The sequence below is a fragment of the Acomys minous genome (genome assembly GCF_964271855.1).
Source record: "Acomys minous genome assembly, chromosome: 7".
In the NCBI taxonomy this organism is placed as follows: domain Eukaryota; kingdom Metazoa; phylum Chordata; class Mammalia; order Rodentia; family Muridae; genus Acomys; species Acomys minous.
In genome coordinates this window covers 37,439,597-37,454,330 of record NC_140488.1, presented here as the reverse complement: position 1 = coordinate 37,454,330, position 14,734 = coordinate 37,439,597, and the positions used below count along the sequence as shown (strand labels likewise).

Here is a 14,734-nt window from a genome sequence, read left to right as displayed (position 1 = left end):
AGGGCAGTTGTGGAGAAAAGAGAATCCTTGCATGCAACTGGTAGGGATGTAAATTAGTATAGCTATCACTGAAAAACAGCATGCGATTTCCTTAAAAGTTAAAAACACAAGTATTAGATGACTTAGCAATTTTATTATTGATTATATATCCAAAGGAAATGAAATCAATCTACCAAAAAGATGTGCCTGCACCTCTAAATTTACTGTAGCACTATTCACAATAGTCAAGTAATGGAAATAAAAGTGTCTATTAGCTGATGAAGGGATAAAGAAACATGGTATATATACACAACAGATTACTCTTCAGTTATAGCAAGGGATTAAAGTACTGTTTATGATGACTTTAGTGGGAATGGATGTCATTTCGTTAAGTGAAATAAGCCAGACATAAATAGAATCCAAGTATGTAGATCTTATTGATGGAGTCATCGTTACCAGATGTTAGAGAAAAAAGAAGGGAAGAATGTGGCAAGCCTGATAAATGGGTGCTATGTTAGTTAGAAGCAAGAAATTCTGGTATATTACTGCATAGATTACTAAAATGATAAGGTATTCTATGCTCTTAAACTGTTAAGGATTTTTAATGTTTTAACCATAATAAAATAATAAATTGAGATAAACACCACACAATATACATATACACAAACCATAGATATATGGTTTTTTAAACAAAAATTTCCTTTGATTTGGAAAAGAAATGGAACATGTCATTATGTATAAAAATGACATGTATATTGGTCATTGACAGAGCAAACACCTAAAATTCATTTAATCCTACAGAATAGTTGTACATATTCAGAAATTATTATTACACCTTGCAGGATTAACAATTAGTACCAGAACCATTCATTAACAGAAACAACTTGAATATTCTAAATATTCCTCATGTTTCAGCAGGATGAACATATATTTTAAAGCTATTTTAGTTACATAAGTGGTGACTTTTATAAAAGACAAAAATGTATTAAGTGAATAGGAAAAATTTAAATACTCATACAATTATTCAGTTTTCTCTTTTCTTATTCAAAGGTTGCAAAAGAAAGAAAACATTTCCTCAAATTAGAATAAATTAATTTGAACGCTAAGCATTCTTCTAGCAGCCTATAAAAATCATTTTTTAAAAAGCCAAATTATTTATTTAGTAGTTGTTGATGAATCAAGGAGCTTTCATTCAAGGTGCTTCAGCTATTTAGTGATGATGCTGTATCTAAAACCCTATTTGTAAACATACTTTTGAATGGTCACCTTTGGCCTTGGAATTCATTCTCATTGGAATTACAAAGAGATACACATGGGTAGTAGTGATGCAATGCATTCAGTCTTCAAGACAATGGCTAACACTGAAACAGTAAAATAGAATAAAGAACATAGAGTTTTTGTTGTTGTTAATTCTGTATGTTAATTTTTTTTACATGTTTGGAGAGAAAAAGGTTTAGTGTACTTAAGAGCAACCAACCCTGATGTAATGACGAATTGTAAACTGCTAGACAGCTGCAGCTAGTAATAAAATGCTGAGACCTGAGCACATACCGGGAGCCTAATAACACAGCAAATCCCAGTATCTGAGAGAAGGCAAAACAGCCAGATGAATAACTGATAGACTGGTTGCTATAGTAACTAAGACAAATTTCTATACTGACTACTGACTGGGGGAGGGAGGGTACTGCAGTTGCTATAAGATATGAAGTCCATATTATGTCATGATTGCTTTTCCTTCAATTTTGCATCATGAGAACAACCTAATGTAAAGATAGTTCAACTGGAAATAAGAGAACAGACAGATTTCCACTTTGGAGATCAAGACAGCAACACATTAAGAATTTAGCTGAAAAATATTTCAAAGTGGGGGGGGGAGTGGCACAGAACTAATGAAGGGAAGATCATGGAAAATAATGTAGATGTCTATAAATAGAATAAAGAAACAGGTTATCAATTCAAGTAAAAAAGTAGTATGGTATCATAAAGTGGCTACAAGTTTTATTTAAACAATGCTTAAACTAGGTACTTATCTCTTAGAGAAAGGGTTAATTGATTCACATTGCATATGTATATCCTATGACAAAAATGGCAAAGGAATTATATATTGTATCTCACTTGTCAGGTCACAGAAGGTAGCTCATAATCTGGTCCCTAATGGTGCTTGGGGTAACATTCTCCTCTTCCATCTCCAGCACCACAATTACCATGATCTCAAACTACTGTCCCTTCTCATATTATTTCCACTATATTCCCAGAAAGTAGCTAGCAAATTTGCAGCAGGAACACAAGGAGGAAAAAGAATCCCCTCCGTTGATAAATTTATCAGACGTTAATCAAAGTTATAACAATGAATAGAACAGAATAAAATTGAGTAGGAGACAACTTCCTGAACAGAACACCAAGAGCCCAGGCCTTAAGGTCAACAATTAATAAATGGGACCTCATGAGGGTGAGAAGCTTCTGTAAGGCAGGAGACACTGTCAAGAGAACAAAGCGACAGCCTACAGACTGGGAAAGGATCTTCACCAACCCTGCATCTGACAAAGGTCTAATATCCAAAATATATAAAGAACTCAAGAAATTAAACACCACCAAACCAAATAACCCAATTGAGAAATGGGGCTCAGAACTAAACAGAATTCTCAACAGAGGAATATCGAATGGCTGAGAAACACTTAAAGAAATGCTCAACCTCCTTAGTCATCAGCGAAATGCAAATCAAAACAACTCTGAGATTCCATCTTATACCCATCAGAATGGCTAAGATCAAAAATTCAAGCAACACCACATGCTGGCGAGGATGTGGGGAGAGAGGAACACTCCTTCATTGCTGGTGGGAATGCAAACTAGTACAACCACTTTGGAAATCTTTCTGGCACTATCTCAGAAAATTGGGAATAGGGCTTCCTCAGGACCCAGCTATTCCACTCCTTGGAATATACCCAGAAGATGCTCCAGCACACAAGAACATTTGCTCAACCATGTTCATAGTAGCCTTATTCATAATAGCCAGAACCTGGAAACAGCCTAAGTGTCCCTCAGTAGAAGAATGGATAAAGAAACTGTGGTACATTTACAGTATGGAATACTACTCCGCTATTAAAAACAAAGAATTCCCAGAATTTGTGGACAAATGGATTTAACTAGATATGACCATAATGAGTGAGTTAACCCAGAAGCAGAAAGAGTCAAATGGTATATACTCACTTATATCTGGACACTAGGCCAAGGGGCATGTCTCAGGAAAGTCTTCACTTACCAGGAAAGTGGGTCAGAGGGGAGGACATCCTATTGGGACTCTAGGTGACAGAAGCATGGGAGAATGAGGAAATAGAAGGATCCAGAGGGTCCTAGAAACCTAGAGCATTATGACGGGCGGATCTGGGCCCAGGGGTCCTGCTCAAACTATGGCTCCAGCCAAGGACAATACGTGCAGTAAACTTCGAACCCCTACCCAGATCTACCCAATGGACAGGACATTCTTCACAGTTGAGTGGAGAGTGGGGACTGACTTTCACACAGACTCTGGTGCCCCATTTTTGACCACGTCCCCTTGATGGGGAGACCTGGTGGCACTCAGAGGAAGGATAACAGGCTATCAAGAAGAGACTTGATACCCTATGAGCATATACAGGGGGAGGAGCTCCCCCTCAGTCACAGTCATAGGGGAGGGGAGTAAGGGGAAAATGGGAGGGAGGGAGGAATGGGAGGATACAAGGGAGGGAATAACAATTGAGATGTAATATGAATAAATTAATAAAATATATTTAAAAAATAAAATAAAATTTTGTGAAACACACACACACACACACACACACACACACACACACACACACACACACACACACAATTGAGTAGAAAATATTGGTTGTTGTCTTAGAGTTACATGCCCCAAACCAGAAATTATTTTTTTCTATAAGAGTACCAATGAAGGGCCGAGGAAAGGATTCAGTCCATAAAGTGCCTGCCATGCAAGCATGAAGACCTGACTTCAGTTCACCACAACAGTTGTAAGGCATGTATGGGGGCTGGAGAGATGGCTCAGTGGTTAAAAGCACTTGCAGAGGACCCATGTTCGGTACCCAGCACCCACACGGCAGCTTACAATCATTAGAAACTCCAGTTTCAGGAGAATCTGTTACGATTTTCTGTCTGCCACAAGCATGAGACATACATGCAGTACACAGTCAACTATACGGGGAAAACATCTATACACATAAAATAAATAAATATTTAATTTAAAAAAGACAGGTATGGAAATATGCACCCACTAGGGGCATGACATCACCTACTAGGGCTTTGTGAGCAGCTAGTCTTGCCTAATAATTGAGCTCCAGTGAACAATCCTGTCTCAAAATATACGGTAAAGAGTGACTGAGGAAGATCCTGACATCAACTACTAGCCTCCATAAGCACATGAACCCACAGGAGCATTCTCAGTTTCATACACATGTACAAATATTTTAAAGACTATCAATGGGGCTGGGAATGGTAGTGCACAGTGCTAATCTCAGTACTCAGGAGGCAGAGGCAAAGGAATTTCTATGAGTTCAAGTTAGCCTGGTCTGCATGGTAAGTTCCAGGCCAGTTACACCTAGTAAGACCTTGTCTCAGAAACAAACAAGCAAAACAACAAAACATTAAAAATAAAAAACTTGGAAATTAAAGAAAAAGACCACCTATGACCTTATCTTATACCTACGCGTTTTTAATATTTTACTTTGTTTTCATTTTGGCTTTTTGCAACAGGCTTTTGGTATACAGACTAAACTGTTCCTGACCTCATGATTCTCCTGTCTCCATTTCCTCAAGCACTAACATTACAGGCATACACTATGTCTGTTTTTTTTTCATGTCTTATTTTATGAAATAAGTTATCATAAGATAATAAAGTTTTCAACTTACAGGAATTTGTACAGATTCAAATTGAGTCTCCAAATTGTCATATTGCTACCAACTGTCCTACCTCCATGAGTCACCAATTGACAGTTGGAGGTCACTAAATTTAGAACCTAAATTTACTAATTAATATGTAGAAGGTTTTTTTCTCCCTTCAATATATTAAATGAATATGTTAAACTGCACTGATAAATACATTTCCATCAATCTACAGAGCCAACAGCAATCAATATAGTCTATGGTTGAATGCCAACCCAGAAACAACCAACTATTGTTTTTTATTTAGTATTTTTAAAATTTTATGTGCATTGAGGTTTTGCCTGTATGTACGTATGTCAGATCTTATAGTTACAGACAATTGTGAGCTGTCATGTGGGTGCTGGGAATTGAACATGGGTCCTCAGGAAGAGCAGTCAGTACTCTTAACTGCTGAGCCATCTCTCTACTCCTTTTGTTGTTGTAAGATAGGTTCCCATGTAGCCAAGGCTGGCCTGAAACTCACCGTACAACTGAAGACGAACTCCAACTCCTGATCCTCAATGCTTCCATCTCTAAAGTACTGAGATTAGAAGCATGCTACTATGCTAGCTCAAATATCCATTTACAAGGATTTTTTCCCTAATACTGCAATTCCAACACTAGAGATGCTGATACAGAATGACCAAGGGTTTGAGGGCAACCAAGACTATATAAGACACTGTCAACACGCACGCACGCATGCACGCACGACCACCACCACCACCAACAGCAGCAACCAAGCAAAAATAAACATAAACTTTCAGTTCAGGGTGAAATGTTTTCGGGGCTGTTTTCAGACCAAACAATTTTGTTTTTTAAAAAATTTCTCTCTATGTATATATACATAATATGACCACAGGTGCACCTGTGTATGAGTTTGTGTGTATAAAAGGCTAGCAAGGGATTTTCCTCTACTGTTAACTTTTTTTTGAGACAGGGTCTGTCACTGAACTCTAAGGTAACCATTTTGGCTAGGCTGGCTGGCCAACAAGCTTCCTGGAACTGACCTGCTTCTGCCCACAACACTAAGGTTATATGGCAGGCACAGCCATGCAGAACTTGAAAGTGGATGATCTGTATTCAAGCTGAGATCCTCTTGTTTGTATAGCAAGTGTTCTTGTGGAAAGCCATCCCTCTTGCTCTTTTTTTTTTGTCTGTTTGCTTTGTTGTTTTGAGACAGGGCCTTGTTATACAGTTCTGGCTGGCCTGGAATTCATATGCAGACCATGCTGGCCTCACACTTGAAGTGATTCTCTTGTCACTTCCTCCTGAGTACTGGGATTACACATGTGAGTTACTACACTCAGCTAGACCTAACAATTCGTCTAGTTACTTGGATCTCTGTTTCCATGATTCAGTCCATATTTCACCATTACTCCAACCTAAATATGGTAGATTGCTGCTAACACTAACAAGATTCCTAAAACTGAAACAAAACTACATAATCACTGTTCATAGATAAGCTACCTTCTATAATTGTCTCCATTCAAATGTGGTAGCATCGCATAGATAAGAACGCAAAAGACCTGAATTTTAGTTTGAACTCCGAAGTAATGTATCACTTCCTTCTCTAAGTCTAGGTTTCACTTTCACTTAAATCGAAGGCCGAGCCAAATTGTGTCTAGTTAACTCTTATTCTAAAAATGCATGATTCTATCCCTCTTCTAAGGGCTTGAGGCCTAGGAAGTCGAGGACTTTGGCTATCAATAAAGAAATAATATTGAAAATATTACATTTATTTTTATAACATGCTCTCAGTTGTAGCCTTTAGGATATGTAGATATAATTCACAGTTGGGAGAGGCAGCCAACTCATATGTAATTTATGTAGTAAATGTATCAAAGCTGTCAATGTGTATTAAAATAAAGGGTTATAAAAATATGCAAGCCAGGCCTGGTGGAACAAGCTTATAAGTCTAGCTACTAAGGAAGCTGAGGCAGGTCAGAATGTTTAAGTCTGCCTAGGCTACAAAAAGTCCAGGCCAATCTGGGCAACTTAGCAGATACACATTAAATTAAAAGAAAAAACAAAAAGTAGTCTGGGAATACAGCTCAGTGGTAGCGTGTATCTAGCATGCATCAGACCCTAGATTCAGCGGTCAGTACAACAAAAACAACTGAACAGCATATAAATTTCTCCAAGAATAAACTTTTATCAATGGAAGCACACACTGCTGACAAACATTTAAATTTCAAAGGGTTCTCAAAATGTAATTTCAGTTTAACATTGAGGAACTAGATGACTCAGTGTTGGGCTCTTTTCTACTATACCACAGTTCCTCCTGCCCTTCCTGCTGTATTAAGCATCAGAACAGAAAGAATGCCACGTTATGAAACTGATCTGGGACATAGTTCTGTTAATTCAGTGTGGTGTCAGAGACAAGCTACTTTCTCTCTCTGGGCTTTAGTTTTCTTAACATTTTGTGGGAGTTCAACTAATTGCCATTCTAGATATAACACACTATGACATAAAAGTCCTACATAATAAAACAAAAATATAGATTCTTGAAAGAGAAAATGGAAACCTGTAGCCAAGAGAACTGAAAGGTTTGGGCTGCTGGCTTTAAATAGATGTATCAGTTCAATTTAGAAGGTTGGTACAAAAGCATTTTCCTCTGGGATCTATTGGGGAAAGATCCATTCTCTACACAGTGTACAACAGCTATGATGTATTAGAAGAAACAGAGGACTAGTGTTTGATAAGCTCGTTTCAAATGCCAGCTCTGTTACTTGCAAGTTGTTTTTCCTAGAACAATGTATTTAACTTCTCTAAGATCTTATATGTAATAATGGAGAAAGTACCAATCAAAAGAAACCATTATAAATGTAGTACACATTACAATTTGGTTTAGAGATGATCTGCCACTGTAGAAACATAACTGCATTGGACTGAAACTCTAGTAACTGGGCTGCTTATTAAATTTACTTTCAAAGTACAGATTAGCAAATAAATAAGACGTGTAAGGAATAAATCAATATTAGGGAACAGACTGTGTATTTGGATTCTGCTGATTAACAAAACATGAGGTGTCTCAAGTGTCTACTCAATTTAGTACAATTTGGTGAAATGCTCTATGTATTCCCAAACACAGAAACATCAAGAAGCATTCTTTAAGTGGCCAAAGTCACTCAATTAGCCTCTTAGAGCTTGCATAGAGCCACTTCGGTTCATGTCAAGGAACAGAACACAGTTCTTATGATCAACTAGCTAGTGATGCCACCTGTTTTCAGAAATCACGATTTCTCACTGAGTTTTTTTTTTTAAGCTGTTAGCTGCCAAGCTAAGTCGGCTCATAGTATCTTACAAATCTGCCACAGAGGCTGGAGGAAAATTAAAAACAAAGCCATCCCTTTTCTGCCCTCTGAATATTACTGTTGTCAGGTCCAATTCTCCAAATAAGTCTGTTTTCTTCCAATTCTCTCACTAATACAGTAGGAGAGAGGACATGTAGTCGAGACAGTTCTTGTCATTTTATCTCTAGAGCACTCAACATGCTCAGTTCGGGGGGTAAGCTAGAGTTACATTTAGGAAGCTGGGTCTCAAAGGAATTAAAAAAGAAACAGACTTTTCACCTGCTCTCAAAGTATAAAGTTCTTGAGAAGCTCTATCATCCCAGAGTGGGAAAGTGACTATCAATTCTATCATAATGACTCACTGGATTCAGATAAGGAAAACAGTTCTAAGTTCTGTATACTTCCTCCAAAGCAAGCAGTGTGGAATGCCAAGAGAGGAAGAGAAGAAAGACTTCATATTTGAATATGTCTTCTGTGTCAGGTATTGAACTTAGCAATTTACAGAGGTTCTGAGATAACTGTCCTTTCTAGATTAAACAACTTTATCCAATGAGAAAGAACAATATCCACATGGCTCTGAATAATAGTAAAAACTGATTATTTCTCCCTCCCAACAAAAAAAGAAAAAAAAAAAAGCAAAACAAAACAAGATAAAGGCTTAGTAAGTATTTTATCCTCTCATTTAACCTGAACTGACAATTGATTACTCTGAAGGGAAAGCCACACAGCATCTTTTTTTCAGAATCTAAAGGTATTTTCTACCCTGTTCTATCAAGTTACAAACTTGAGTCAGATACTGAACTTCAAGTAGATTCAGTGCTATCTCAAGGCACATCATTATCATCCTCAAATCTCACAATAGTGACAGACAGCTTCCTGGAAACACATACACATTACTAATCTACCAACATACATCTCTCTCTGCTCTTGTTGCTATAACGTTTTGGATATGGAGTATTTATACTATGTAGCAGATTTTTTAAAAGGACTTCTAAACTGTACTTATAACGTTATTTCTATTAGAGTTTTCTTCCACGGGGTAACTATAACAACTAAAGAAACTTCAACTCCAAGAATTGTACACTAATATACACATTTTACCAATGATTTTTTTCAAGATCTTATAGTTCGCGACTATATTTCATTGCTTCTAGTTACAGACATGTGAGGAGAAGAGTTTGTGAAGTCATTTTAAATGCTATTTTAACTCTGAAAAAAGTGGAGAAGTAAAATAAGTAAGTCCAAATCCTGGTCAGAGAGAGCTGCTTTCCAACGAGTGAACTTCCTACTCAGAGCTACCCATATTAATCACCAGTAAAACATCTTGCAAAATTAGATAAAGAGCACAAAGCTGGGCTCTCCTTCCAAGGACCAGATTACTCAGCACTTGTTTGGACATCTGTACTCAGCTGTGTGCATTTATGTCCGGCTGCCGTTGCAGACCACATCATTCTCTCTAATGGTAAGGATCTTGTCTACAATTTCCTCTGGCGCACAGTAAAGTGCTATTTCAGTAAAACACAGTTGATGTCGAACACATTGGCTGGCTGCAGGACTTCCTTAAATAAATACCTGCTTTCCTCCCTTCCCCAACCGCCCACCCCCCGCCGCTTCTTTTTTTTTTATGCAAAAGAAAAGGTGAATGGCAAATAGGGTAGCATTACAGCCACTTCCGAAAATGAATAGGTAAACTAGAGGTTTAAAAAGAAAAAAAGAGCCAGGGAAGTTCAATTTCTCCTGCTACCGCTCCTTTCGGTCCCCGAGGGTCAAAACAGATGTAGGAAAGGTAAGCTTCGAAACCCGCAAAGACAAGTCCTTGCCTCTCAGGCACGAATGCCATCCACTCAAAGGCTGCCTAAGACAAGAAAGGGGTTCCGAAGGAGTCCCCCAGCTGGCCGCTCACTAGGAAAAAGGGTGGAGGAGGATTCCCCCTCTCTCTTCTCACTCATCCTGCCCTACGGAGGAGTCCCAGGTCTGGGTTCTGAGGTGTCCAAGTGAGACTAAGACGGTGACGGTCACAGCGGGATTTGGGAAAGGAGTAGAGGGAGGCACTGGAGAAGCAAGAGACTGGGATGTCCGAGTTCTGGGCCCGGGCTTCTATTACTTACCCTACAGGATAGCCGCCCCCCAGGTGCACATCTTCAGGGGCATCATAGAATTCCTCCGTGTCGCTTTCCGACGCCATTTATAGGACACACCCGCGGGTGAGGGGGCTGGCTCCGCCTGGAGAAAGGGTGATTCTCAGCGTCTCCTCCTCGTCAGTTAGTGTGTGAAGAGGTGGGTCCCGGGCGACGCTGAGGAGGGCACAGATGACGTGGAGTAAGAAGTCGGTTAGGGACAGTGGACCACCCTCAGTTACTGGGCGAAGGGTATGACCTGCAAAGCGACTGCTTGAGGTGGCTGCAGTGGGTCTGGGACTGTTGCCGGCGTCCCAGGCGCTAGGTGTATGAAGAGCGCTAGAGAAGAGGCTGTGGCTCTTCTCAGTCCGGGAGAGGAGACAGCGGGCGTGCCGGCGACAGCAGCTCCAATTTCTCCCGCAGCGGCAATTACAGTTGCTGGGAAAGCTACTAGCCCGCAAAATACCGACGCGCACCTACCCTCGCGAGATTTCGGATCGGGCCGGTAAAGCGTGGGCGGGGCGGAGAGGTGGCGGGGGGCGGTCCCAGAGAGGCAGCGTTCTGATTACTAATGCGGGCGAAGCCTGTCAAAATGGCGCAAGCGCATAGAGGGTATTTTGGCAGAGGCCGGAAGTAGCGGGGAATAAGGGAGGTGGCCAGCCTTCTGAGGGGCGGAGTCTAGGACCTGCGCAGGAGCCGCTGGGTGCCAAAACTCTGAGCCACGCCCTACTTAGGTGGGATTTCGCTGAGCGTTTTAGTCACCAATTCTACTAACTGCAGCTCTAAAGAGAAGCATTTTTGAGAGGGATTATTTTGAGACTCTTCCGTTTGTCGTGAGAGAACAATGTGGACATTTGGGGCTTTATTTTACTTAGTCGTCTTAGCCAAGTCTGAAATATCCAACCATAGGGTTTTGGCACTTTCACCATCTCTAGTCTATTGGAATAGACCTGTTTTATTCACTTACCATGAGATTCCCTAATTGAGATCTCTACATACGATCCAGATGGCCAAAGAACAAAGTTCATAAGAAGGAGATAGCTGGGTGTGTCACATTTCCAAAGAGTACTAGTGGGTTTATTGCCGGACCTGAGCCAGCATAAGACCTCCAATTACTTTTTCTCAATACTTATCTGTCGTCCAATTACTTTTTCTCAATACTTATCTGTCGTCTCTGACCACAGTGTGACAAATTCTATACTGCCCAAGATGTGCGTCAGCCAAATTACATATGTACAACATATGTATATGCCACATATATATGTGATTGATATACAAACATATATGAGAGAGAAGATGATACCATTGCAAGGCTAAGACACAAACTTAATTCTGATCTGCAACTGCCCAATGTCCAGTGACTAAAATAGAAAGATACATTTTGAAAGACTGAGATGTTCTTTCTGAAACAAAGAGTCATTCATTGCCCATTAAAGTGATAATATTGACTTTCAGTGTTTTCATGAGGCACATTTATTTCTTCCACTGACGTAATGATAGGCTTTTGGAATTGTTTGTGCAGCTGTTAATCAAGATGGCAGCAGAAAAGCTTGGATTGAGACCAGGGACATAGCTTCAGAGATTAGAAATAGTGTTCTATAGGTATTGTGAAGCAATCCAACACCAAAGAAGGTCTAGTGTGGTCTGATGGATTTATAAAAATTTAAATACTATAAGCTAGATTCTGAAACATCTCAGAGGGGTTAGGAAAAACAGCACAATCAAGTATGGTAATATTTTGCAGCAGAACTAGGGTATAGCCTCATTCTGTTCAGATAACTACTGCCAAATAAAATTAGAATTGATGATTTGATTGTCAAATAAATCCCTAAAAACAAAAACTGTGTGCCATATTTACATCATTTTACCCTCCCTCCAACCTCTACCCCCCAAAATGATAGGTCTTCTTTTCTTTATTATTGTAACACACACACACACACACACACACACACACACACACACACACACACACTATGAGACTGGTTTATGTTGCTCATATGTCTTTTTAGGGCTGGTATATATATGAATTTTTTAAATGAAGGCTAGAAATTCAGACTTTTTTCTTTTCTTTTGTTTCTGAGACAGGGTTTCTTTGTATAACCTTGGCTGTCCTGGACTTAGTTTGTAGACCAGGCTGGTCTTGAACTCACAGCGATTCACCTGCCTCTGCCTCCTGAGTGTGTGCCATTGCACCTGGCTTAAATCCAGACTTTTTAATTAACAGGAAAATTCTGGGTTTCAAGAGCTTTATGGATTTCCAAAGTGCAGGAAAAGAAATTGTAGATTATTGTGAGAGTGCAATTTTGTAAAAAATTACTGTTAGATTTTATGTGTTTTCAATGTTTTAATATAAAGAATAGATTTATGATTCTTACTACAAAATGAACTGGTGAGATGATACAACGTTCTTGACTCTTTCTGCAGTATTTACACTGATCAGCACATTGTACCACCCAGTATGAGCAACTATTTGAAAATTTAAAATGAGATAATAATACTGGGTGCAAGTCTGGCATGGTGGCATGCCTTTAATCCCAGCACTTGGGAGGCAGAAGCAGGAGGATCTCTGTGAGTTTGAGGCCAGCCTGGTCTACAGAGTGAGTCTAGGGCAGCCAGGGATGTTACACAGAGAAACCCTGTCTTGAAAAACCAAAACCAAATGAAACCAAACCAAAACTGGGTGCAATGGTGCATGCAAACAATACTACCACTTGAGATCAGTATTTCAAAGTCATCTTAAGCTATATAATGAGTTTGAGGCCAGCCTGGGCTGCCTAAGACCCTGCCTCAAACAGCAAAAGATGTACCTCAAATTACAGGTTTTTGTTCATTATGGAAGATAGCCTTTGAATCACGGGAAAGTTTTATTAAATATATATGTTATGTGAAAGCATATAAATGTATAAATTTAATTTCTTCCGACTATGTGCTAGTGAACCTATATGTTTTTAAAATATATTGATTTATTATAGAGGTATTATCTTTTTAACTATTAAGGAAAAATATTTTGATGCTATGTTGCTATATGTGGAATATATAGCAATTCAGTGAACATTCACTATTTGGTGTCATGTAATATTCTACAGTGCTAAAGACAATTTGAATATGAAGAAGACAACTTAGTTCCTGTCTTCTACAAGCTCACAGTCTAGTGTTGAAGTCCCAGTTTGAAGTTTTATTTAAATATTCCATGCCAATTCTCTCAGAGTTTTTAAGGTAAGTTAAACATTAATTTCTCAGTTGAGAAAAGGTCAAAATGGTTAGTAGGAATGATAAGCCAATTACATCTTAAAGCTTTTATAGTTGTCTATTTGAGTGCTTTTAGAACTGCATGGAAGTTAATTGCTGGGAACAATAAAACATATCCTAACCTTCATTTTTGAAAATGTTAAAGATGTATTAATTTTTCCAGAATACTTTTTTGAGCTTTAAAGCATTAAGTTTAGTTCAAAGCAGTGGTTTAAAAAGTTTCCATTATGCCGGGTGTGGTGGCACATGACTATAATCCCAGCACTGGGGAGGCAGAGGCAGGCGGATCTCTGTGAGTTTGAGGCCAGCCTGGTCTACAAAGTGAGTCCAGGACAGCAGAACAGCCAAACAGGACAAACCCTGCCTTGAACAAACAAACAAACAAACAATGTATAAATGAGCCTTTTAATCAAGCCTATTTTCACAGGACAGTCCATATATGAATTTTTTAAATGCTCTGTTTGAAGCAGAGGTGGTTCAGGTCCCCCTTTTATTGTCCTTCCTGGACCCTTTCATGGACAGCCCTGAGGTTCTATAAAACAAACAGAATCAAACATAGGAAAAAGATAAAACTCTTGTTTTCTTAATTAGGGGTTAACAAACTGGTCCATGCTGCTTTTGACAATAACATTTAATTGATAAATAGATAGGCCTATTTATATGTTATGTGTTGGCTGGTTTCCTGGCAGAGTTTTTTTTCTGCAATTATTATTTTTATTAAACTTTTTTTTATTTTTTAAATATCCCTTTATATTACTACACATATATACAATAAACTGCCTATAGCAAGAAGAACCATGACACATTCCTGGCACAGTTTAACAGTTGGAATGTAGATTGTATGGCTTGCAAAGTGTGAAATATTTACTATTAGAGTCCTTACAAAAGTTTTTGTGGAATTCTGGTCTATACAATAGTATTTTGGCGACCACCCCATAACTGAAAGTACCCTTGAATTAAATGATTATTTGAATTCATTCCACACAAATCAATAAGAACTCACAAACTTTTATGCATAGATGGAAATTATGCTCAGATCTTCTCCTCCTTGGCTTATTCCCAACGGCTATAAGAACTACACTGACCTAAGACTAAGAATGGTTTAAGGAAAATCTTTGAGCTGGGCCTACTGTCCTCTATATAGCAGCAATTCTACTCTAAAAGTGAAGAGGTCACCAC

General features: G+C 38.9%; 1 protein-coding gene across 3 annotated transcripts in view; it reads right to left on the bottom strand.

The window, feature by feature from the left end:
- Positions 1-14,734, bottom strand: part of WDR44 (WD repeat domain 44) — a 129,846-nt gene that overhangs the window by 89,318 nt on the left and 25,794 nt on the right. The window contains exons 1-2 of one of the 3 annotated variants that reach the window (XM_084790547.1): positions 10,787-10,802; positions 10,298-10,483 (exon numbers count right to left, since the gene is read on the bottom strand). In XM_084790547.1, the coding sequence (XP_084646673.1) occupies positions 10,298-10,374 (77 nt within the window). In that variant the 5' untranslated portion in view covers positions 10,375-10,483; positions 10,787-10,802. The other 2 variants (XM_084790545.1, XM_084790546.1) reach the window with 2 other exon arrangements.